The sequence below is a fragment of the Gorilla gorilla genome, chromosome 7 (genome assembly GCF_029281585.2).
Source record: "Gorilla gorilla gorilla isolate KB3781 chromosome 7, NHGRI_mGorGor1-v2.1_pri, whole genome shotgun sequence".
Classification (NCBI taxonomy): domain Eukaryota; kingdom Metazoa; phylum Chordata; class Mammalia; order Primates; family Hominidae; genus Gorilla; species Gorilla gorilla.
The window spans coordinates 18,317,601-18,343,222 of record NC_073231.2 but is presented as its reverse complement, the minus strand read 5'-3'; the positions used below and the strand labels follow the sequence as shown (position 1 = coordinate 18,343,222).

At 37.2% G+C, this 25,622-nt stretch overlaps 1 protein-coding gene across 1 annotated transcript in view; it reads left to right on the top strand.

The window, feature by feature from the left end:
* SGCZ (sarcoglycan zeta) overlaps positions 1-25,622 on the top strand; it is a 1,168,143-nt gene that overhangs the window by 1,090,342 nt on the left and 52,179 nt on the right. The window contains exon 5 of the mRNA XM_019031865.3: positions 209-331. Coding sequence (XP_018887410.1) covers positions 209-331 — 123 coding nt within the window. The remainder of the gene's footprint in view (positions 1-208; positions 332-25,622) is intronic.

Sequence of the window (25,622 nt, the reverse complement as noted above, 5' to 3'; positions counted from 1 at the left end):
GTATGCCTAACCAGCCTAGCACAGAAGTACGTTCCCAAATTAGCCTCCTGAAAATGGTGACAATTTAAAAATACTAACTCAGATGCAAAACATACCGCAGAGATAAACAAATTAAATAATATATGCATTTCTAGTCTTTTTCCAAAAAATACATGTTAATGGTTTCCTGCATACCAGTTTCATTTTTAAACCTTTCCTCTGACCATAGGAGCTGATGCTGTGGAAGCTCAGTGTAAAAGATTTGAAGTGAGAGCCAGTGAAGATGGCAGGGTGCTGTTTTCTGCAGATGAAGATGAGATTACCATTGGGGCTGAAAAGCTGAAAGTTACAGGTACTGTAGATGGAGGTCTTGGAAAATTGTTTACTTCTTTAAAGAATATACAACTGCACAAGAAGCTTCTTAATAAGATGGATGATTCCTATGCCTAAAATAGAGTCTTACATAATCACAACGTTTGTTTTTCAAGTAGTCTTCAAATGAAAGGCACTGGTTGTGGTTGTAGAAGAGAATGCAAATATTAGCAGCCTCAATGACATAAAAGTAAAGCCATCTCTCAGGTGGAGGTAGGGGGAAGAAAATGATGTGGCTGGGTGGGGTGGAGATGAAATGCAAATTCTGAGTAAAAGGGACTAACAAATAATAATTTGGGAGTATTATTTTAAAATAAAAGACGTGCGAAGGAACTAAAATGGAAATTTTAACTTTAGAATTAAGTAAGGGGGAAGTTATAATAAAAGTAAACTAAATTAATTTTATATGGCTTTCATAATTATCCTCAAAAGTATGTAAATAAAAAACTAATGCTATACACATATTATTTAAAAGTCATTATTATAATATTGGGGTCATTAAAGTCAACCACCAGCTGAATTTAAAATTTTTAAAAAGGTAAAAGTGGGACCAGGAGTGGGGAATAATTTGATGACAATTTTAAGCACAATCTGTTCTGAATTACTTGATTCACAACCATGACAAATTTTATTTTGATAACATATTTAACAATCCCTTGAAAGTACCCAAGGAGGTCTACATTTTAAAAAACAAGAAGAAAATAGTAAAGTATATTTGACTTAATGTTTCCCAAACTTGAGTTTGGAAACAGCTCATGGGTATCTATCCTTATTAATTTGGGTCAAACAGTCCTGTGGGTCAGGTGAGAGCAGTTAGCATGGCAATTGAAGAACATCAACTTTGTTCTTGGGCTGTTTGGGTTGAATCCTGTCTCTGCCTCTCAATATATTCAACTCTCCATGCCTCTGATTTTCCCTCATCTGAATGATTGAAATGATAATAACTTTAGTGGTCAAATTAAATGCATGTGTGTGTAGTTGTGTGATGAGAATGAGCTCAGTACATAATGAAGAGGTTGTGTTGGCTCTTTATTAATGATGATAATATTGATATTGCAAATGTCAGAGACAAGAGGGCCTGTGTTGATTTCAAAAAAGGTGTATTAAACTAATGCAGGAACAGAAAGCCAAATACCACATGTTCTCATTTATAAGTGGGAGCTATAAATGATGAGAACACATGGACACATAGAGGGGAACAACACACACTGGAGCCTGTAAGCGGGTGGAGGCTGGGAGGAGGGAGAGGATCAGGAAAAATGACTAGTAAGTATTAGATTTAATACCTGGGTGACAAAATAATCTGTACAATGAACCCCCATGACACAAGTTTACCTCTGTAACAAACCTGCACATGTACTCCTGAACTTAAAAGTTAAAAAAAGGTGTATTGACTGGACATAGTGGCTCATGCCTATAATCCCAGCACTTTGGGAGACAGAGGTGAGAGAATCGCTTGATTCAAGTCCAGCCTGGGCAATATAGTGAGACCTTGTGTCTACCAAAATTTTTAAAAATTAACCAGGCATGAAGGTGTGTGTCCATAGTCCCAGCTACTCAGGAGGCTGATGTGGGAGGATGGCTCGAGCCCAGGAGGTCAAGGCTGCAGTGAGCCAAGATCATGCCAGTGCAGTCTAGCACAAGTGACAGAGCCAGACCCTCTCTCGAATGTAAAATAAAGTAAAATAAAATAAAAAGATGTGTTATCAAATGGTGATGAAATTCAACAGGGATTATTGAATGGGGACCCTCACTGGGTATACCCTGGCCTGAATCAAATCCCACCACCGTTACCCCCACCCCATCCCTCGTTTCCCTTGGGAGCAAGTTCTGCTGAGCTGGTGGAGCCTCCACCATTGGGTGAGTGTTTAGGATGGTCCCCATGAATACTCACCTGGTTGATGTCCATTTTTCTTAAGACTTCTTGGGAAGGCTAGGAAAGGAGGCACATATGGAGGGTACAGATTGACCTTCTTGAGTCCTGAGTTAGGAGAGCAGGGACAAAGAGAAAGAAAGAGAGTTCTGTTTGGCATAGAACACAGACAAATCAGAAAGGGCACTGGTTGTAGGGCCCTGAGCACTAACATTTGAATTGCTCGTTGGTGAGTAAGTGAGGTGCCCTAGAGTAGAAATGCCTTCAGGGGAAATGGGCAATATTAATAATCTTTGAACCCTGGTAATGCCTACTGGTCATCACTCTTGAGACCAACATAATCCTGAGATAAATTCTAGGACATTACACACTTACCAAAATTTATTTAATTCATATTCAGATATTCTCATTGGGTACTTTACAGTCATAAGTAAAGGGAGATTCTAGACTTCTTGGCAGCTTTTATGATCTCATGGAATTTTCACTTCTTCTGATATTTATATTACCTTTGCCTGTCTCATAATTGTTCCAGTGAAGTAAACGCAGATAGTCACATTCATTTTCTGCTTTTGCTTAGTAGCCCCGATGCCATCCTTGAAATGTTGCTTGGACTAAGTGCTTCCTTAGCCCAAATTGGCAAGAAAGTGCTTCCTGAAAATTCTAAGTTTTTCTGCTTTTTAATTCAGTGCCTTAAGGCAGTTATCTATTCTCTCTCCCTTTCTCTTTCTCCCTTCTTCCTCCTATTGCTTCTCCTCCTTCCCCACCCCATGTGTGTATAAAATGTGTCTGTGTGTGTGATGTGTACATGTGATTTATCTGACTGTATTTATAGATGGATATATGTGTTTCACACTGGCTCTCTTTTTTCATTTCTTTCTCTGTCTCAAACATATGTGTATAGTCTTACATTTATTCTTTATAATGTTCTCGATTGATCTATATTTTCCAATTATCTCAGACACCCCTGCTTAATTAGAAGTCTATGTCATATGCTTTCAGATGATCTTAATAAAATAATATAATTACATGCAGATTATTGTAAAAGGTTGAAACATAATACTTAGAACGAAAGAAACACCCACAAACTATGAGAGTGCCCATAGCAAACAATGTTGACCTTTAACCTGATGTGGATGTACAATAGGGTGAACATTGTTAATCAATAAATGGTAAATTAGAGAATATTTCATTTGATTAGAACTCTCCTCACTATCCAATCACATTTCTGTGTCTCCTAGAAGAGAGCCTTTACCACTTACACACCCTAGAGTCACAAACATACACACAGGCACATAGACAAACTAATTCTTGCCTGGCTTTTACTCCTTTACCAGAATAGCAGATATTAACTTTATAACAGCTTCATTATTTCCCATGATACTCCTTAAAGAAAGAAAAATAAAAATATCAAAGGCAAATATAATTTAGAATTTCATGTGCTTAGAGGAAAAAAATGTGCATAGCATAGCATGGAGATTTAGAGCATTAAGATTGATTAGTAACCTCACATATACTTTAAAGCAGTGCTTGAATCATTTGACAAATAACAGTACAAAGAGACATTGACTCCAGGGTGCTTCATATAAATTAGATACCTGTGCTGACAGGACTTCAAAGTTACATGTGATGAGAGATAGGTGTGAAGTTTATTCTAGAATTTCAAATTTGTGGCACAAACATATTATATTTAAGCAATATTTATAGGAATTAAAATGGATGACTTTCAGCTTTATATTTTTTGAGCAATGCCATTTTATAAAGGAACTTGCCTTTCAGGATGACTTCAGTGGATGGATTCATTTAGACAAGGGATGTGTCTGTATATCTGAGGTAAAATCAGTTATGACTATAATGATTCACAGATCTAGGGTAGCTCATGATATTTATGTTCACTCTACCTACAAAGAAGCAGGAATTTACCTGATACATTCAGATACTCATGGGTGTGAGGACACAGAAGTAAAATGGTAAACACATACCTGAACACCACCATCTATCAATACCCCATTACCATAAAGAGCGATCACATGCTTAAGGTTTGTAATTTTCCACTCTTGACATTACTTGTCTTGCCCAGCAGAAGTTTGCTTAAATCTTACTATAATGATATTTATTTGACCTTAACATGTCCTCTATCACTGAATATATAGGAGTTTTATACTTTAGCTCACCTATGCACAATTGAAAACTATATTTTTATTTTGTATTCCCTACTATTGGCCAAAGGTATGACTTAATTCAATTATCTTTTGAGACCTAGTCAGCAACAACAAAAAAAGGAATACACCTTTACACACAGAAGTCTCTTAAATTGACTGCTTTCAGGCAGAATCAATCAACTGCAATCTGCAGTTTCATTCGTATTCCACATAGTATATTAACTTTAGAAAACAAATTTCACAAATAAGCCATTCTGCTTTAAAAAGTGAAAGACATCAGCCCCGCAGAATTGTTTCATGGTAAATTAAAAGCTATTAGTTAGACTTAGATCTAGACCTATTTTTTTCTATGATGTAAAAGAGGACAGCAGTTAAATATACCAAGAGAAAGCATATCTGCTTTTTTTTTAGACAGTAGCAATTAAAACTGAAAACCTGAAAGAATCGTGAAATCAAACTCTGCATCTACCCAGTGCCCTAGTGTTTGTATGAAAGCCAAGACTATCAGTCCTTTGCCTCCATTCTAATTGAATGGTTGGAAGTCTAGGCAAGTTCCGATGCCTGTTTGACAACAGAAGAAAGGACTTTCTGAAGAGCTGTCTTTTAAATTAAACACCATGCTTCTGGGTTACAATCAATATCTTCTGGCTTGTTTTTATTAGTTCATCTTCTACATCCTTGTTCTTGTCTATTAAATTGGCACACTGCGATGGGGTCAGCTTTGGACTCAACCTTTCTATTAGATAGGCCATTGTTCCTCTTCACTGTCCAAATGCCAAGAATGCGGTAACACTCTGGCAGCAGGATGGAGCTGCTTTGTTCAAATAGCCCATGAAGAAATGTGATTAGATTAGGTGCTGAGAAAAGGAACGTGCAATCACTTCATTTTCTCTGCTGAAGCTTTAAAGTTTGTAGACCTGGATCAGTCACTCAACTCAGTTTTCTAGTTGCTTTTTAAACTTACTAAAAATAAAAATTCCCAAGACACTAAATATTAGTACCACCCCATCTTCCCCTTAAGTCTCCAGGTGAATCCTGATTTCAGGTTTTGAAGTGTATAAATAATAAAGAATGCCATCTTCACAAAATAAGCTGTTTCCTCTAAGCACCTTACCAACGGTCCTCTTCATGATTTATTTTTTTAAGCTTTAAATGTTTCATATAGTTTTGTGAAAGCAAAACTTCTTGAAAATATAATTAAATAACAGGTGAAATGGGAGAACAGTCATAAAAGAGGACAGTTCATTCCACCACCTCCACCTGCAGCCACCAAAAAAGTGGTTGTATCAACTCACTTCTCTGTGTAGAGGTTTTAAAATTGTCCATTTGGCATTTAAAGTGTCTCTTACAGCTTTAGGTCTTAGACCCACGAAATCTCTTGGAGATATAATTTATCCTGCCGTGTATCAATGAATAGTCTGATTTCCTATATATCATGATATTAAAAAAATACATTACTGGCCAGGCGCAGTGGCTCATGCCTGTAATCCCAGCACTTTGGGAGGCCAAGGAGGGCAGATCACTTGAGGTCAGAAGTTTGAGACCAGCCTGGCTCAACATGGTGAAACCCCCATCTCTACTAAAACTACAAAAATTAGCCAGTGTGCTGGGGGGCACCTGTAGTCCCAGCTAATCAAGAGGCTGAGGCAGGAGGATCATTTGAACCCAGGAGGCAGAGGTTGCAGTGAGCCAAGATCCTGACACTGCACTGCAGCCTGGGCAACAGATTGAGACTCCATCTCAAAACAAGCAAACATAGAAAACTATATATATATATAGAATATGGCATGCAAGACTTGGTTGTAGTTACTTTGTCTCCTTGCTGGCCATCATTCAGGGCCTGGTATTTGCACTGCTGGCTGCTCATGCAGACTTCTCATGGTTTCCAAGTATCTAGCCTCCAGTAACAGTGAGTCAAATTCCTCTCAAGGCTTGAATTTCTCCACTGTGATAGTGAATATTGTCAACTTGATTGGATTGAAGGATGCAAGGTATTGTTCCTGGCTGTGTCTGTGAGGGTGGTTGCTAAAGAGATTGACATTTGAGTCGGTGGACTGGGAGAGGCAGACTAACCCTCAATCTAGGTGGGCACCATCTAGTCAGCTTTTATAGCTGTTGGGAATACATTGCCAGGTTGCTCTGTGGAGATTGCATTACCCGGATACCCGGCTAATCCAGGATAAACTTCCTATTTTAAGGTCAATTTATTAGTAGCCTAAATTACATCTGCAAAATCTCTTTTGCTGTGTAGAATAATATATTCACAGTCTATAGAATCTAAAGTATGAACATCTTTGGCAGGACAAAAGAGGTTATTCTGCCTACTGTACTGTACAAAGTATGAATCTCTCCAGGCTTGTTTTTTCTTCTATTAAAGGACCATTATAAGAAGCACTTACCACATAGGGTTTTGATGAGGAAAAAAAAAGACATGTGAAAATAACTTAGGACCAAAGCTGGAACAATTTTGGCACAATTACCGGCACACTGGATAATTTTTGTAGTTTTAGTAGAGACAGGGGTTTCACCATGTTGGCCAGGCTGGTCTCAAACTCCTGGCCTCAAGTGATCTGCCTACCTTGGCCTCCCAAAGTGCTGGGATTACAGGCATGAGCTACCGTGCCTGGCCAGTAATGTGTGTTTTTAACATCATGATATATAGGAAATCAGACTATTCATATGTCTATGTCTTCAGTGTTATGTGAGAGAAAAAAAACTTTATATAATTTGAGCTACTGTATTATGGGGATATAACTAGTATTACTTACGCATCTTCTTCTATCCCTCTTTTTACATTTTCTCTAGAAGCATCAACTATTTCCAGATACCTAGTAAGTATATTTCTGATAGTGAATATACAATTCACATTTCCTGTACTTTCAACATTCTTCTTTTTTTATCTACTGACCATATTTATTTTTATTTTTCTGCACAAGTATTTATTTTACAACTAACAAATAAATAACAGTAATGTTATTTAAAATTATCACTCGGTAAAAATAGTATTATCAAATACCAAACACTGAAGTCTCCTGTGCTAGAGAGTAAGAAAAATGCTCAATGATGGGGACATGTCAAAAAGACATATGAGCCAGTTTGGAGATGCTTCTATGGGCTGAGCATACACACACACACACACACACACACACACACACACACACACAGAGGCATATATATGTATATAACATATATAATATTGTATATTAAATATAATATGTATATACATTTTATATATTATATATAAAATTATGTGCTATATAATGTTCAGCCAACGAAGGACCACATATACATTGGTGGTCCCATGAGGTTATGATGGAGATAAAATTTCTTATCACCTAGTGATGTCATAAGAATCCTAAGGTCAGAGCACAACATACTACTCATATGTTTGTCGTGATGCCAATGTAAACAAACCTACTTTGCAGCCAGTCATAGAAAACTATAGCACATACAGTTATGCACAGTACATAATACTTGATCATAGTAAATACTGTTACTGATTTATGTATTTACTATAGTATACTGTAGTTTTTTTATCATTATTTTAGATTATACTCTTTCTACTTATAAAAAAAGTTAACTGGAGAACATCCTCAGGCAGGTCCTTCAGGAGGTATTTCAGAAGAACGCATTTTTATCATAGGAGATGACAGCTTCATCTGTGTTATTGTCTCTGAAGACCTTCAAGTGGGACAAGATATGGAGCTGGAAGACAGTGATATTGATGAACTTGATTCTTTGTAGACCTGGGCTACGGATATTTTCTTGGTGTTTAGCAAAAATGTTTTTTAGAAAAACTTTAAATAGGGAAAAGCTTATAGAATAAGAGTATAAAGAAAGAAAATAGTTTTGAATAATAAGATTATTCAGAAGGAAAGAAATAGTTTAGTTTTGTACAGCTATACATGGTTGTGCTTTAAGCTAAGTGTTTGCAAAAGAGTCATAAAGTTTTTAAAAATTATATAATATTAAAATGTTACAGTAAGTTAAGGTTATTGTTGAAGAAAGAAAGAATTTTTTTGATTTTTGTTTTTGTTTTTGTTTTTTTCTGAGATGGAGTCTCGCTCTGTCACCCAGGCTGGAGTGAAGTGTCATGATCTCTGCTCACTGCAACCTTCACCTCCTGGGTTCATGCCATTCTCCTGCTTCAGCCTCCCGAGTAGCTGGGACTACAAGGCGACCACCACCACGCCCGGCTAACTTTTTTATATTTTTAGTAGAGACAGGATTTCACTGTGTTAGCCAGGATGGTCTCGATCTCCTGACCTAGTGATCGGCCTCGCAAAGTGCTAGGATTACAGGCATCAGACACTGTGACTGGCCAAGAAAAATATTTTTAAATAAATTCAGCGTCACCTCTATGCACAGTGTTTATAAAGTGTACAGTAGTGGACAGTAAAGTTCCAGGCCTTCACATTCACTCACCACTCACCGACTCATCCAGAGCAACTTCTCCTCCTGCAAGCTTCAGGACTAGAAGTGCCCTATAGAGGTGTACCATTATTTAATCTTCTATATCATTATTTTTACTGTACCTTTTCTGTGTTTAGATATACAAATACTTACCATTGTGTTACAGCTGACTATAGTATTCAGTAGAGTAACATGCTGTACAGGTTTGTAGCTTAGGAGCAGTAGGCTATACCACTTAGCCTAGGTTTGTCAGGTTTTTGGTAAATACACTCTGTGATGTTTGCACAATGGCGAAATCACCAAATGATGCATTTCTCAGAATATCACCCTGTTAAGCAACACATGACTGTATATTTAGATATATGCCTTCATATATGTAAATATATAAAATATATTTTACATATACGACAATATGTTTGACTGATTGAATAAAATCAAAATCTTTGAATCCGTATTATAAATGAATAAATATAATTTTTACTATAGAATGCCAACTAAAAATGTACAAGAAGTCATGGGATTAGAAAAGCACCATTTCACAATCATCTGAGTAGTATTTATCTCAGGCAAAAATATCAATGGATGATAAGACTAATGGGAGAAAATGATATGAGACATGATTTTTTTCATATATTCCAAGCACATTTTTTAAAACATTAATTTTAATAGAGAGAAAAGTAACTCCAATGGGAACCTCTGGCTGTCACAGTCTTAGTCAACTAGTGAAAGTAATCACCACCAGTCATGGGCCAAAGAGGCATCAGGCAACATTTGATAAGATGTTAAAGGAAGAAAAAATAACTTCTATATTATATCAGACAAAAACATGTAACTTGAGCATTAACTTGAGGAGATTTAGCACAATCTGGAACTGAGAAACATTTTGGAAGATATTAAGGTCAGGAATCAAGGAAAAATTGAGAAACTGTTGAAGGAAACTGGACATTTGCCAGCTGTGTTTACCACGTGATTCTAGATTGGATTCATTGTCTACAGAGTGCATTACTGGAACAGATGGTTTTCTAGTTATCTATTTCTCTGTAGCAAACTACTCCAAAACAGAGTGGTTGTAAATCAGTTGATGGCATTTATTTTGCTCGCAACCTGCAATTTCAACAGCCTTCAGTGGAGGTAGCTGATACCTGCTCCACTGGGCGACAGCTGAGACAGCTCAGAATTTGAGGGCTGGTATCATTTGAAGACTGGCTCACCCCCATGCCTGGAAGTTGATAATAGTTGTAATCAGAGACCTTAGATAGGACTACCTGTCAGAACACCTACATGTGGCCCATCCATGTACCTCCGTTTCCTTAATTCATGGTGCCTGTAATTGAAGAGTAAGCCTTCAAAGAGGGAGAGAGGAGGAAGCTGTACCAAATTTTTTGAAACAGCCTCTACCATTTTATAAAAGGAGTGCTAAAGAACTTGTAGACATGTTTTAAAGCCAATCAGATTTAGCAAAGTTTGAATGAGGTCCCAAAGAATATACAAGAGATTTTACAAATTATGCACATGACTTTTCTTTAGGTTTAAAATTGTTTCAAACAAAAATAAAATTTGCAATAAAATTATTAATAAACCACAGGTAACATGTTTCAGAATACAAAAGAATTACTCACATGTGTCTTGATCAGCTTAGGGTCCCATAACAAAATACCATGAACTGAGTGGCTTAAACAACAGAAATTTATTTTCTGGGTTTTTTGTTTGTTTGTTTTTGAAACAGAGTCTTGGTCTGTCACCCAGGCCAGAGTGCAGTGGCACGATCTCGGCTCACTGCAACCTCCGCCTCCTGGGTTCATGCCATTCCCCTGCCTCAGCCTCCTGCTAGCTGGGACTACAGGCAACCACCACCATGCCTGGCTAATTTTTTGTATTTTTAGTGGAGACAGGGTTTCACCGTGTTAGCCAGGATGGTCTCGATCTCCTGACCTCATGATCCACCCGCCTCGGCCTCCCATAGTGCTGGGATTACAGGCATAAGCCACCGGGCCCAGCCAGAAATTTATTCTCTTACCATTCTGGAGGCTAGAAGTTCAAGATCAGGGTGCCAACATGGTCAGACTCTGATAAAGACTCCTTACTAGCTTGCAGACAGCTGCCTTGTTGCTGTGTCTTCATATATGTGTGTGTGTGTGTGTGTGTGTGTGTGTGTGTGAGAGAGAGAGAGAGACCGACCAACCTGGTGTCTCTTCTTCTCATAAGGGCACTAATCTCATCAAGAGGACCCCATCCTCATGACCTCATCTAAACCTAATTGTCTCTCAATACACCATCTTCAAACTCAATCACATTGAGGGTTAGGATTTCAGCATATGAGTTTAGGGAGGACACAATTCATTCCAAAGAAACATGGCAGAATTGTATTAAATCTTGAAAAAATCCAAATTGAGTATACAATCTTACATTTCAACTCTCTGAAGGCCTAAGGGGAAATAAATTACAGGGGCTATAAATGGTACAGGTTTATAGCTTTGCAATGGTATGGGTTTGATATCGTGCTAGATCTCTGAGATTCTAGACACATCATTGGCTATGTGGTCCTTAGCCTATTTCCCTTGAATATCAGTTGCCTTGGTGGGGGGTTTATAGTAGCTGAATTCCAAACAATGGAAGATTGTAGTACCTGTCTGTGGCTGAAACACACGCCTTTTGTGGTATTAAATGAAAGAGAATCCTGAAGTTTGGGTCCATTTTATTTCTCCCTTTGTTCTTCTCAGTGACAGTATCAAATCTATGGTCACTTTACTCTATGGGATGTATCATTTCATTGCTGCAATAGAATCGCACTCCCAGTTACTCTGACCAGGTTAGGTAACTGATTCCTCTAAGCCTTGCACTGGTATTCAGAGGTAGGCTGGAGCTCACTCTTTGACAAAGTCAAAACTTTCCCCCGGAAGAAGTTTTGAATGGGCTTACAGACCGAGGTTCGTGTTCAGATTGAAGTCCCCAAATCCTGAGTTTATGGGGGAAATTAATACCTAAACACTGATGATAAACTTTTATTTTGAGATAGTTATCAGCGTACATACAGTTGTAACAAATAATACAGAGAGAATCTGCAACATTCACCTAGTTTTTCTCAATGGTAACATCTTATAAAACTGTAGTACCATATTACAACTAGGATGTTGACATCGATCCATTTAAGACAGAACAGTTCCATCACTGTGGGCATCTCTTGTCTTTTTGAAATCTCACTCGTTTTCCTCCACCCTCACGTTAACCCCTGACAATCACTTGTTTGTTCTTCATTTCTACAGTTTCGATGGTTTAACAATGTTATATTTAGAATCATATGGTATTTACTTACTTTCCGGATTTTCTTTTTCACTCAGCATAATTTCCTGGAGATTCATCCAAGTTGTCGTATATATCAATAGTTTCATTCTTATTTCTAATTGGTAACCTATAGTATGACTGTATCACAGTTTATTTAATTATTCATCCATTGAGGAACATCTGAGTTGTTTCTAGGTTTTGGCTATTATGACCAATGCTACTATGAACACTGTGTACAAGTTTTTGTGTGAACAATTTTTTTTCTTTATCTGAGATAAATATCTAGGGGTGTGTTTGCTGGGCCATATGGTGGATGCAAGTTTTGTTTTATAAACTTTTTTTGCAGAATGATTATAACACTTCATATCCTTTCCTGCAAGAATTCAATTTCTTCACATCCTCTCCAGTCTGGTGTTGTCATATGATAACAGCTGTGTAGTGATATTTCATTGTGCTTTAAGAGACAGGATCTTGCTATGTATCTGAGGCTGGTCGTGAACTTCTGGGCTCAAGTGATCCTCCCAGCTCATCCACCCATATAGTTAGGACCACAAGTATTTGTCACCTTGCCTAACTCATTGTGCTTTTAGTTTGCATTTCCTTAATAGCTCATGACATTGAACACCTTTTTATGTGTTTATTTGCCAGCCATATATTCAGTTTAGTAAAATGTCTATACATCTTTTGCGCATTTTCTAATTGAATTATTTGTGAGGTTTTTTTGTTATGGTTTTGAGGTTCTTTCCATATTCTAGGTAACAGTCCTCTATAGGATATATATAAGTTTGCAAATATTTTATCCTACTCTCATAGCTTGTTTTCTTATTCTATTAGTCAAGTCTTTCATGAGACAAATTTTTAATATTTTTGAGATCCAATGCCTATTTTTTTAAATGAATTCTGCTTTTGGTGTAAAATATAAGACCTATGTGCCTAACTCTACATAGCAATATTTTCTACATTTTTCCCTAAACTTTTTATAGTTTTATATTTTACATTAAAGTCTATGATATATTTTTGGTGGATTTTTGTACAAGATGTGAGTTTTAAGTCAATCTTTTTGCTTTTTTCTGTTGTGTATACCATTGTTCCAAGCTTTTTCTTCCTCCATTATTTCTTTTTACACACTTGTCAAAAGTCTGTTAGGTAAATTGGTGTCTATTTCTGACTTCTCTATTGCATTCTATTAATCAGAATATCTGTCTTTCTGACAATATCACAGCTGATTACTGTAGCTACATAATAGACCTTTACATTAGGTAAAGTGATTCCTCCAACTGTGTTCTTTATTTCAATATTATTATTGTTATTCTTGGGCTTGGGTCTTTATGTATCGATTTTAGAATATGTGTTTCTATTCTATTCTTATATATTGACTTTAGAATGTGTATTTATATTCTTCAAAATACTCTTGCTTTAATTGCCTTAAACATGTATAAAAATTTTAGGAGAATTGTCATTTTTACTATATTGAATCCTCTGATCTATAAAAATGTTATGTCTTTCCATTTATTTAGTTTTTTTTGGTAACTTTCAGGAATAATTTTTAAACTTCAGCATAAATTATCTGTAAATGTTCTGATAAATTTTTAAATTGGCTTTGAAGTGATTATAAATAGTATGGTTTAATTTTTTAATTTTTAATTTCTTTGGCATATAGTATGCATATATATTTATGGGGTACATGAGATGTCGATGCAAGAATGCAATGTGAAATAATTACATCATGGAGAATGGAGTATTCATGCCCTCAAGGATTTATCCTTTGAGTTATAATTCAATTATACTCTTTAAGATACATTTTAAAATGTGCAATTAAGTTATTATTGATTATAGTCACCCTATTGTGCTATCAAACAGGTCTTATTCATTTTTTCTTACTATTTTTTGTACTCAATAACCATTCCCACCTCACCTGATGCACCCCCACTACCATTCCCAGCATCTGGTAATCATCGTTTTACTATGTTCATGAGTACAATTGTTGTGATTTTTAGGTCCCACAAATAAGTGACAACATGTGATGTTTGTCTTTCTGTGCCTGGCTTAGTTCACTTAACACAGTGATCTCCAGTTCCATCCACGTTGATGCAAGTGACTGGATTTCATTCTTTTTAATGGCAAAACAGTACTCCATTATGTATATGGACCACATTTTCTTTATCCATTCATCTGTTGATGGACAGTTAGGTTGTTTCCAAATCTTGACTATTGTAAACAATGCTGCAACAAACACAAGCATATAGATATCTCTTTGATACACCATTTTCTCTTCTTTTGTGTGTACACCCAGCAGTAGGATTGCTGGATCATATGGTAGCTCAATTTTTTTTGTTTTCTGAGGAAGCTCCAAACTGTTCTCCAAAGTGGTTTTACTAATTTACATTCCCTCCAACAGTATACAAGGGTTCCCTTTTCTCTGCATCCTCACCAGCATTTATTATTGCCTGTCCTTTGGATATGAAAGCCATTTTAACAGGTAAGATGATATCTCATTGTAGATTTGATTTGCCTTTCTCATAATCGATGTTGAGCATTTTTCGTATGCCTGTTTGCCATGTGTGTGTTTTCTTTTGAGAAATATCTATTCTTTCGCCCATTTTTTAATTGAATTTTTAGATATTTTCCTATAGAGTTGTTTGAGCTCCTTATGTATTCTGGTTATTAATCCCTTGTCAGATGGGTGGTTTGCAAATATTTTCTCCCAGTTTGTGGGTTTTCTCTTCACTTTGTTGACTTACTTTGTTGATCATAACAGCAAAAGCTTTCTAACTTGATTTGATCCTATTTGTCCATTCTTGCCGTGGTTGTCTGTGCTTGTCAGGTATTGCTCAAGAAATTTTTGCCCAGACCAGTGTCTTGGATAGTTTACTCGTTGTTTTCTTATAGTAGTTTCATAGATCTATGTCTTAGATTTAAGTCTTTAATCCATTTTGATTTGTTTATTGTTTATGGCAAGAGATAGGGGTCTAGTCTCATTCTTTGGCGTATGGATATCCAGTTATCCCAATGCCATTTATTGATAGGCTGTCTTTTCTCCATTGTGTGTTCTTGGCACCTTTGTTGAAAATGAGTTCACTGTAGTGTGTGGATTTGTTTCTGGGTTGTTTATTATGTTTTATTTGTCTATGTGTCTGTTTTTATGAGAATACCATGCTACTTTTGTTGCTGTAGCTCCACGGTATAATCTGAAGTCAGGTGATGTATTACTCCAGTTTCATTCTTTTTGATTAGGATAACTTTAGCTATTCTGGATTTTTTTTGTGCTTTGATATAAAGTTTAGGATTGTGGTGTTTTTTTTTTTTCCTATGAAGAAAGTCAGTGGTATTTTGATAGGGATTGCACTGAGTCTGTAGATAGCTTTGGGTGGTATGAACTTTTTAACAACATTGATTCTTCCGATCCATGAACATGAACTACTTATTTTCATTTTTTGGCGTTCCTTTCAATTTCTTTCATCAGTGTTTTATAGTTTCCATTATTGACATTTTTCACTCCATTGGTTAATTCCTAGGTAATTAATTTTATGTGTCCTATTGTAAATGGGATGAATTTTATTTCTTTTTCAGATTGTTCACTGTTGGCATATAGAAATGCTACTGAATTTTGTATGTTGATTTTGTGTCCTGCAAATTCCATAAATTTATCAGTTCTAATCATTTTGGGGGGAATCTTGAGATTTTTCTTAGTATAAGATCATATAATCTGCAAACAAGGATAATTTGACTTGTTCGTTTTCAATTTGGATGCCCAAATCTTTCTCTGGTCTGATGGCTCTAGCTAGTACTTCCAGTACTATGGTGAATAACAGTGGTGAAAATTGTCATCATTGTTGTGTTCCAGATCTCAGAGGAAAGGCTTTCAGTTTTTCCCCACACAGTATGATACTAGCTGTGGGTGTCTCATATAGAACTTTTATTATGTTGAGGTATGTTCCTTCTATACCCAGGTTTTTGGGGATTTTTATCATGAAGAGATGTGGAATTTTTTGAATTATTTTTTAGCAGCTATTGATAGGATCCTATGGTTTTTATCCTTCATTCTGTTGACTTGATGTACCACATCGATTGGTTTGTGCATGTTGAACTATCCTTGCATCCCAGAGGTGAACCCACTTGGTCATGATGAATGATTTTTCTAATGCATTGTTGAATTCAGTTTGCTAGTATTTTATGGAAGATTTTTGCATCAATATTCATCAGATTTTGGCCTGTAGTTTTCTTTTTTTGATGTGTCTTTGTCTGGTTTTGATATCAAGGTAATACTGATTGTATAGAATGAGTTTGGAAGTATTTCCTCTTCCATTTCCTGGAATAGTTTGAGTAAGATTGGTATTCATTCCTCTTTAAATGTTTATTTGGTTGGATTCAGCAGTGAAGCCATCGGGTCCCAGGCTTTTCTTTACTGGTAGATTTTTTTTATTATGCCTTTGATCTTGTTACTTCTTATTGGTCTGTTCAGGTTTTGGATCTCTTCTTGGCTCAGTCTCTGGATATGGTATGTGTCTAGAAATTTGTCCATTTCTTCTAGATTTTCCAATTTGTTGTCATATAGTTGCTCATAGTAACTACTAATGACGTTTTGGCAGTGTCAGTTGTAATGACTCGTTTTTTGTTTCTGATTTTATTTATTTGTATCTTTTTTTCTTAGTTTGGCTAAAGATTTGTCAATTTCTTTAACTTTTTTAAAAGCCAACTTTTTGTTTTATTGATATTTTGTACTTTTTAAAAAAATTCAATTTCATTTATTTCTGCTCTAATATTTTATTGTTTCTTCTACTAATTTTGGGTTTGGTTTCCACATGCATTCCTAGTTCTTTAAGATGCATTGTTAGACTGTTTATTTGAAGGCTTTCCTCTTTTTTGATAAAGGCACTTATATCTATAATGGTCCCTCTGAGTACTATTTTTGCTGTATCCCATAGGTTTTGTTTGGTATGCTGTGTTTAGGTTATCATTTGTTTCAAGAAATTTTTCCATTTCCTTCTTAATTTCTTTATTGACACACTGATCATTGAGGAGCACATGGTTTAATTTCTAGGTATTTGTATAGTTCGCAAAATTCCTCTTATTATTAATTTCTAGTTTTATTGTGGTATGAGAATATGCTTGATATTATTTCCATTTTTTAAAAATGTTTTCAGACTTGTTTTGTGACCTAACATATAGTCTATCCCTGATAATGATCCACGTGCTGAGGAAAAGAATATGTATTTTGTAGCCATTTTATGAAATGTTCTATAAATATCTGTTATATCCATTTGGTCTGTAGTGCAGAATAAGTCAGATGCTTCTTTATTTTCTGTCTCGAGGATAGGTCCAATACTGAAAGTGGGGTGTTAAAGTTTCCAGTTATCGTATTTGGACATATTACTCTTTTTAGTTATAATAATGTTTCCTCTATATATTTGGATGTCCCAGTGTTGGGTGCAGATCTATTTAAAGTTGTTATATCCTCTTGCTGAATCGATACCTTTGTCATTATATATGACCTTCTTTGTAGCTTCTTATGGTTTTTGTCTTGAAATCTATTTTGTCTGATATAAGTATAGCAACTCCTGCACTTTTTTGGTTTTGATTGGCATGGAATATCTTTTTCCATACCTTTCTTTTCAGTCTATGTGTATCTTTATAGGTCAAGTGTGTTTCTTGGAGGCAATAGATCATTGGGTCCTGTTTTTTCATTTATTCAGCCACTCACCATCTTTTGATTGGATAATTTAGTCCATTTTCTTTTTCTGGTTGTTTTGTGGTCTCTTCCTTCTTACTTTTCTTCCTGTCTTCCTTTAGTGAAGGTGATTTTCTCCAGTGATATGACTTTGTTTCTTGTTTTTTAGTTTTTGTGTATCTATTGTACATTTTTGGTTTGAGATTACCATGAGGCTTGTAAATACTATTTTATAAACCATTATTTTAATCTGATAAGAACTTAACACTGATAAGAAGAAAACTACTCAAAACTCTAAGCCTTGGCTTTTTCTCCTTACTAAATTTTTGGGTTTTTTTTTTTTTTTTCTGTTTATACCTTAGTGTACTGACTATGTCTTGGAAAAGTTGCTGTAGTTATTATTTTTGGATGCTTTATAATTTAGTCTATTTAGGATAAGAGTAGTTAACACACCACTGTTACAGTGTTATAATATTCTGTTTTTCTGTTTACTTACTATGGCCAGTGAGTTGTACACCTTTAGATGATTTCTTACTGCTAATTAATGTCCTTTTCTTTGTGGTCAAAGTAATCCTTTTAGCATTTCTTGTAGGACAGAGCTGGTGTTGATGAAATCCCTCGGCTTTAGTTTGTCTGGGGAAGTTTTTATTTCTTCTTCATATTCAAAAGATATTTCTGCTAAATACGCTATTCTAGGGTAAACATTTTTTTGCTTCAGCACTTGAGATATGTCATACCACTCTCTCCCAGCCTGTAAGTTTCCACTGAAAAAGTTGGCTGCCAGACCTATTGGAGCTCCATTGTATGTTATTTGTTTCTTTTCTCTGGCTGCTTTTAGAATCCTTTCTTTATCATTGACTTTTGAGAGTTTGATAACTAAATGCCTTGAGAGTTTAACCCTTCTTTGGGTTAAATCTGCTTGGTGTTGTATAACCTTCTTGTACTTGGATATTCATATCTTTCTTTAGGCTTGAGAACTTCTCCGTTATTGTCCTTTTGAATAAATGTTCTACCCATACCTTTATCTCTACCTTCTTTTAAGGCCAATAACTCTTAGATTTACCCATTGGAGGCTATTTTCTAGATCCTATAGGCAATATATTGTTTTTTTTCTTTTGCCTCCTCTGACTGTGTATTTTCAAATAGCCTGTCTTCGAGCTAATTCTTTCTCCAGCTTGATCAATTCTGCCATTAAAGAACTCTAATGTGTTCTTCAGTATGCCAGTTACATTTTTCAGCTCCAGGATTCCTGCTTCTTTTTAATTGTTTCAATCTCTTTGATAAATTTATTGGGTAGCATTCTGAATTCCTTATCTGTGTTATCTTGAATTTCTTTGAATTTTCTCAACATAGCTATTTTAAATTCTCTGTCTAAAAGGTCACATATCTCTGTTATGTGTGACCTTTCTCCAAGATTGGTCCTTTTGCTATTTTTAGTTCATTTACTGAGGTCATGTTTTCCTGGATAGTGTTGATATTAACAATGTTCTTTGGTGTCTGGGCATTGAAGAGTTAGGTATTTATTGGAGTCTCCACTGTCTGGGATTATTGTAGCCATTCTTCTCTGGAAGACTTTCGGGTATTTGAAAGGACTTGGGTGTTGTGATATAAGCTGTATCTGCTATAGGGTGTATCCCAAGCCCAGTAAATGCAGTGGTTCCTGCATAGTCATAGGGGTTTTTAGTATCTGCATATTAAGCCTTGATGGTCTTGGACAAGATCTGAGAGAATTCTCTGGATTACCAGGCAGAGACTCTTGTTATCTTCCCTTATTTTCTAAAAAAAAAAAAAAAAAAAAAAGATTCTCTCTGTTCTGAAGCTGGGGGTAGAGTGATACAAGCACCCCTGTGGCCCCTACCATTATGACTGCACTTGGTCAGAACTGAAGCCAGCACAGCACTGGGTCTTGTCCAAGGCCTCTGTATCTCTCAGCCATTGGCAAAGCCAGCCAGGCCTATGTCTTTTTCTTTTCAGGTCAGTGAGGTCTCCTGGGCCTCAGGTACATCCAGAGGTGCCATCAGGGAGTCAGGACTAGAGTTAAAATCCTTAGAAGTCTACCTGGTGTTCTATTTTACTGTGGCTGAGCTGGCGATCAAACCACAAGATGCAGTCCTTCCCACCCTTCCCTTCCCTTTCCAAAGACAAAGGAGCCTCACCCAGTAGCCACCACCACTCCAGGCCACAAGGAGTACGGTCAGACTACCGCTGATATTCCCTTAAGGACCAAGGACTCTTATATCAGCTTATGGTGAATGCTGGCTGGCCTAGGATTCATGCTTCAGGGCAATAGGCTCCCCTCTGGCCCAGAGCAGGTCCATAGTGCCATCCAAGAGTCAAGTCCTGGAGCTGGGGACTCCAGGAGCCTGCTTGGTGTTCTACACCCATGTGGCAATGCTGATACTTAAGATACAAGACGTGGTCTTCCTTTTACTTTTCCCTCTGCTTTTCTCCAGTAGAAAGAGTTTTGCCATGTAGCCAACACAGCTGGTAAAGTGCTGAGTCTCGCCTGAAGCCACCATGTCTCGACATCTCACCCAATGCCCTCAACATAGTTCCTGGGTATTGCTAATGGTTACTCAGGGCCCAAGGGCTCTTCAGTTAGCAGGTTATGAACTCTGCAATGACTGGGTCCTTTTCTTCAAAGCAGTGGATTCCCTTCTGGCCCAGGGTCTGTCTAGAAATGTCATCTTGGAGCTAGGGCCTGGAACGGAGTCCTCATGACTCTGACTATGACTTATCTTGCTGTGACTAAGCTGGTATCCAAGATGTCCAAAGTATCCACTTTCCTCTCTTTAAGTGGAAAGATGGGGATTCATTTGGAGCCATGAGTTGTGCAGCCTAGGGTTATGGGACGGATGATGCCAGTATTCCCTTGGCTGTCCCGGCTGTTGTCTCAGTATGTCAGTCACATGCCCTCCCAATCCACTGTCTCTGGACCTAGTTTAACACTAGGACTTGCCAAGAGTTGGCAAGTCCTTATGGCCTAGAGTGCCTTTTAAGTTTATGTGGAGACACAGGGCACTGTATCCCTTTATGGTGAAGTTTGGGTCACTGGGTAACCTGCCTTGTTACGGCTGGTTTAAATGTTTCCCCTGTGGATGGGCATCAGCTGAGTTTCATGCAGTTTTACCTTCTGCTCTAACAGGACACTACTGAGTCCAATGCCTCACAATTGCCGTGTTATCCCTCACCCAGCACCGAGAGTCATTCTCCTCTCCTTACTACTGCTGCCGAGGTGTAGGGAGGGTGGGGTGTAGAGGGGAAGGGTGGCATCGACCATTTAGGGGTCTTTATCTCTTCATGCCTCTTTCAGCCATACACAGTTAAGTCAGTGACTATGAGTGCTCATATGATTTTTGGTTCTTATGAATGTGATTTTTCTACGTAGATAGTTCTTAAATTGGTGCCCTTGCAGTAGGGTATGATTGGTGGAGCCTACATGTCTGCTATCTTGCTCTACCTCCAATATGGTGTTTCAAATTTTTGTTTCTACAGGCTTATTATTAATATATAAAAGTAAATGATTTCTAATGTGTTCTTATATCCTCTGACCTTCTGACTTTACTGACTGCGTTTATGAGTTATAGAAAATTGTTTTCACATTCCTTGGGATTTTCTATGTAGACAATAATGTCATTTTCAAATAGAGAAAATTTTATTTCTTCGTTTTTAACCTGTATGTATTTTATTTCTTTTTCCTGCTATACTAAAATGGTTAGAAATCCAAGTGCTATTTTAGTAAGGGAATGATGTGATTGGACACCATTGCCCTGTCTGCAATCTTAGAGAGAACTCATCCAGTCTTTCATCATTACGTACAATGTTTGCTATAGGTTTTTAAAAATATGTTCTTTGTCAAATAGAGAAAGGTCTCCTTTATTTCTAGTTTCCTGAGATATTTTTATTATCTGAATTGGTGCTATATTATACCAAATGCTATTCTGCATCAATTGATATAATCATATGATTTTTCTTTTTTAGCCTATTGACACAGTGGCTTATGTTGGTTCTTTTTTTTTTTAATTTATAAAGAAAAACGTTTTATTGGCTCACGGTTCCACAGGCTATACAGGAAGCATAGTGGCTTCTGCTTCTAGGGAGGTCTCAGGAAACTTACAATCATGCGAGAAGGCACAGGAGAGGCTGGCACATCTTACATGGCTGGGGCAGGAGGAAGAGAGCAAGGGGAGAGGTGCCACACACTTTTAAACAACCAGATCTCACAGGAACTCACGACAGGGATGACAGCACCTGGGGGATGGTGCTAGACCATGAGAAGCCACCCCCATGGCCTTGTCACCTCCCACCAGGCCCATCTCCAGCATTGGGAGTTACATTTCAACATGAGATTTGGGTGGGAACACAGAGTCCAACCATATCACCCCCACCTGTCTTGAAATGCCAGGGCTCCCTCCCCAGCCACACCAGAAAGCAAAGTTCTAGAACCACCATGAGACAATGAGCCAGTTGCTTCAAACTGAGCACAAAACAACTCAACGTCCAGAGCAAAGGAAATACATAAAGTGCCTAAATGGGCCTAATGGGATCTTAGTAATCAAATATATCATCATGTGTGTATTTCCCACATTATGGTGGGAACACTTTAGAGCCAGCCCAGCTCCCCTCCTGTTCCTGTTAGAATTTTGTTCTTACAAAAAAATTTTGTGTGTATGTGTTTTCATATTTCTTTTTTTTTAATTTTTATTATACTCTAAGTTCCAGGGTACATCTGCACAACGGGCAGGTATGCTACATATGTATACATGTGCCATGTTGGTGTGCTGCACCTCTCAACTCGTCATTTACATTAGGCACTTCTCCCAATGCTATCCCTCCCCCATGCCTCCACCCCTCGACAGGCCCTGGTGTGTGATGTTCCCCACCCTGTGTCCAAGTGCTCTCATTGTTCAATTCCCACCTATGAGTGAGAACATGCGGTGTTTGGTTTTCTGTCCTTGCGATAGTTTGCTCAGAATGATAGTTTCCATCTTCATCCGTGTGTCTACAAAGGACATGAACTTATCCTTTTTTATGGCTGCATAGTATTCCATGGTGTACATGTGCCACGTTTTCTTAATCTAGTCTATCACTGATGGACATTTGGGTTGGTTCCAAGTCTTGGCTATTGTGAATAGTGCCACAATAAACATACATGTGCATGTGTCTTTATAGCAGCATGTTTTATAACATTTTGGGTATATACCCAGTAATGGGATGGCTGGGTCAAATGGTTTTTCTAGTTCTAGATCCTTGAGGAATTGCCACACTGTCTTCCACAATGGTTGAACTAGTTTACACTCCCATCAACAGTGGAAAAGTGTTCCTATTCCTCCACATCCTCTCCAGCATCTGTTGTTTCCCGACTTTTTAATGATCGCCATTCTAACTGGTGTAAGATGGTATCTCATTGTGGTTTTGATTTGCATTTCTCTGATGGCCAGTGATGATGAGCCTTTTTTCATGTGTCTGTTGGCTGCATAAATGTCTTCTTTTGAGAAGTGTCTGTTCATATCCTTTGCCCACTTTCTGATGAGGTTGTTTGATTTTTCCTGTAAATTTGTTTAAGTTCTTTGTAGATTCTGGATATTAGCCCTTTGTCAGATGGATTGATTACCGAAATTTTCTCCCATTCTGTAGGTTGCCTTTTCACTCTGATAGTAGTTTCTTTTGCTGTGCAGAAGCTCTTTAGTTTAATCAGATCACATTTGTCTATTTTGGCTCTTGTTGTGATTGCTTTTGGTGTTTTAGTCCTGAAGTTCTTGCCCATGCCTATGTCCTGAATGGTATAGGTTTCCTTCTAGGGTTTTTATAGTTTTAGGCCTAACATTTAAATCTTTAATCCAACTTGAATTAATTTTTGTACAAGGTGTAAGGAAGGAATCCAGTTTCAGCTTTCTACATATGGCTAGCCAGTTTTCCCAGCACCATTTATTAAATAGGGAATCCTTTCCCCATTGCTTGTTTTTGTCAGGTTTGTCAAAGATCAGATGGTTGTAGATGTGCAGTATTATTTCTGAGGGCTCTGTTCTGTTCCACTGGTCTATAGATCAGTTTTGGTACCAGTAACATGCTGCTTTGGTTACTGTAGCCTTGTAGTATAGTTTGAAGTCAGGTAGCATTATGCCTCCAGTGTTGTTCTTTTTGCTTAGGATTGTCTTGGCTATGCAGGCTCTTTTTTGGTTCCATATGAATTTTAAAGTAGATTTTTCCTATTCTGTGAAGAAAGGCATTGGTAGCTTGATGGGGATGGCATTGAATCTATAAATTACCTTGGGCAGTATGGCCATTTTCATGATATTGATTCTTCTTATCCATGAGCATGAAATGTTCTTCCATTTGTTTGTTTCCTCTTTTATTTCGTTGAGCAGTGGTTTGTAGTTCTCCTTGAAGAGGTCCTTCACATCCCTGGTAAGTTGGATTCCTAGGTATTTTATTCTCTTTGAAGCAATTGTGAATGAGAGTTCACTCATTATTTGGCTCTCTGTTTGTCTGTTGTTGGTGTATAAGAATGCTTGTGATTTTTGTACATTGATTTTGTATCCTGAGACTTTGCTGAAGTTGCTTATCAGCTTAAGGAGATTTTGGGCTGAGATGATGGGGTTTTCTAGATATACAATCATGTCATCTGCAAACAGGGACAATTTGACTTCCTCTTTTCCTAATTGAATACCCTTTATTTCTTTCTCTTGCCTGATTTCCCTGGCCAGAACTTCCAACAGTATGTTGAATATGAGTGGTGAAAGGGCATCCTTGTCTTGTGCCAGTTTTCAAAGGGAATGCTTCCAGTTTTTGCATATTCAGTATGATATTGGCTATGGGTTTGTCATAAATAGCTCTTATTATTTTGAGATACGTTCCATCAATACCTAGTTTATTGACAGTTTTTAGCATGAAGACTGTTGAATTTTGTCAAAGGTCTTTTCTGCATCTATTGAAACAATCATGTGGTTTTCATCTTTGGTTCTGTTACGTTTATTAATTTGCATATGTTGAACCAGCCTTGCATCCCAGGGATAAAGCAAATTTGATCTTGGTGGCTAAGCTTTTGGAGGTGCTGCTGGATTTGGCTTGCCAGTATTTTATTGAGGATTTTTCCATCAATGTTTATCAGGGCTATTGGTCTAAAATTCTCTTTTTTGTTGTGTCTCTGCCAGGCTTTGGTGTCAGGATGATGCTGGCCTCAAAAAATGAGTTAGAGAGGATTCCCTCTTTTTCTGTTGATTGGAATAGTTTCAGAAGGAATGGTACCAGTTTCTCTTTGTACCTCTGGTAGTATTATTTGGCTGTGAATCCATGAAGTCCTGGACTTTTTTTGGTTGGTAGGCTATTATTGCCTCAATTTCAGAGCCTGTTTTTAGTCTGTTCAGGGATTCAACTTCTTCCTGGTTTAGTCTTGCGAGGGTGTATGTGTCCAGGAATTCATCATTTTCTTCTAGATTTTCTGGTTTATTTGTGTAGAGGTGTTTATAGTATTCTTCGATGGTAGTTTGTATTACTGTGGGATCAGTGGTGATATCCCCTTTATCATTTTTTATTGCATCTATGTGATTCTTCTTTTCTTCATTAGTCTTGCTAGCAGTCTACTTATTTTGTTAATCATTTCAAAGCCAGCTCCTGGATTCATTGATTTTTTGAAGGGTTTTTTGTGTGTCTATCTCCTTCAGCTCTGCTCTGATCTTAGTTATTTTTTGCCTTCTGCTAGCTTTGGAATGTGTTTGCTCTTGCTTCTCTAGTTCTTTTAATTGTGATGTTAGGATGTCAATTTTAAATCTTTCCTGCTTTCTCTTGTAGGCATTTAGTGCTATAAATTTCCCTCTACACACTGCTTTAAATGTGTCCCAGTGATTCTGATATGTTGCGTGTTTGTTCTCATTGG